The following is a 1,218-nucleotide window of genomic DNA, read 5'->3' as shown; positions in this document are numbered from 1 at the left end:
TTGGGCAGGGCAGGGTGGCCTGGCCTCCGGATTAGTGGCTGTGGCCGGGGCCTCCGTGGCTGTGGCCATGGCCTCCGTGGCTGTGGCCATGGCCTCCATGGCTGTGGCCATGGCCCTCGTGGCTGTGGCCATCGCCCTCGTGGCTGTCTTCATGTTGGGAGCCACCTTCCCCGAGGCCTCCTCCATGGTGGTGGCCTGGTAGTTTCGGGGCATTCTCGTGCATCTTCTGGTGGGAGGCGAGCGTCAGCCTGATCACCAGCATGATGAACTCCTCGAAGCTGAGCTGCTTGTCCTCATTGGTGTCCAGGTCCTCCAGGATATGATTTATGGCTCCTTCATCCTTCTGCTCATTCTGTGGGAGGAGGACACAGGATGGTCAGGGCAGGATGTGGCCAGGGCTGGGGACAGGGAGCACAGCAAATGATCAATGGCAAAGGCACAGGGACACCTGGCCCCTGGGACTCTATTCAAAAATTAAAACTGACCACGGCTGAGCGCCCACAGCATAGGAGACACTGAGCGTGTGCTGGACACTTTCCTGCTCGTTCCGCAGACAACTCAGGCGCCATGATTCTCTCTGTTTACAGAAGAGAAACTGAGGTCCAGCACCTTGCCTGAGGTCACAAATCAGTAAGGAGAGAAACGTCCCCTCATTTGGTCCTCATAAAGATGTTAACAGAGACTTGGTATCTTCCTTGAGGAAGACGTGAGGAAACTGTCTTGGAAGGGTCATCAGCTTTTGCAGATTGACGAGGCTTGGGGGCAGAAGGTGGAAATGCACATTCTGATCCCACTCCGAGCCCGCTCTGGTCCCATTCCCCGCACTCCTGTCCACTTGGCTCCCTCCTGGTCCCTGCCCCTCCCTGCCCCCTCAGGGTCACTAATTAGTGACACTCATTTCAACCTGCACAGTGGGGAGCACCTGAGTAAAACAAGATGGTTCCGAACTTGTGTGGGGACAGAGAGCAATGTGGGTGCTGCGTTGCCCCCAAAGGCTGATAAGGCACACAAGGGGGCGCGAGGTGAGGTGAAGGGTCAAGGCGTGGCAGAAGGGAGTTGGTTACAAGACTGCCACCCACTGGCAGGTACCCCTCAGCTAAGGCCCCTCCCCAGAACCTGGGGTGCCAGCTCAATGCGCAGCCCTTCCTGCTCCTGCCGCGCTTCAACACGCTCTGCTTTCCTGCACTTTAGCCATGGCTGCAAGGAAGAGCATCACTC

At 57.7% G+C, this 1,218-nt stretch overlaps 1 protein-coding gene across 1 annotated transcript; it reads right to left on the bottom strand.

Annotated features, from left to right (window-relative positions):
• Positions 1-7: 7 nt before the first annotated feature.
• On the bottom strand, positions 8-376 carry LOC124233602 (protein S100-A9-like; the record flags this gene model as incomplete). The annotated part of the gene is made up of 1 exon (XM_046650744.1): positions 8-376. A coding segment is annotated over one exon (345 nt), but the record flags the coding sequence as incomplete, so codon positions are not given.
• Positions 377-1,218: the final 842 nt, after the last annotated feature.

Source organism: Equus quagga, unplaced genomic scaffold (genome assembly GCF_021613505.1).
Source record: "Equus quagga isolate Etosha38 unplaced genomic scaffold, UCLA_HA_Equagga_1.0 207057_RagTag, whole genome shotgun sequence".
Taxonomy (NCBI): domain Eukaryota; kingdom Metazoa; phylum Chordata; class Mammalia; order Perissodactyla; family Equidae; genus Equus; species Equus quagga.
Note: the sequence above shows the minus strand (reverse complement) of the source record. Positions and strands in the feature narration are given on the sequence as shown.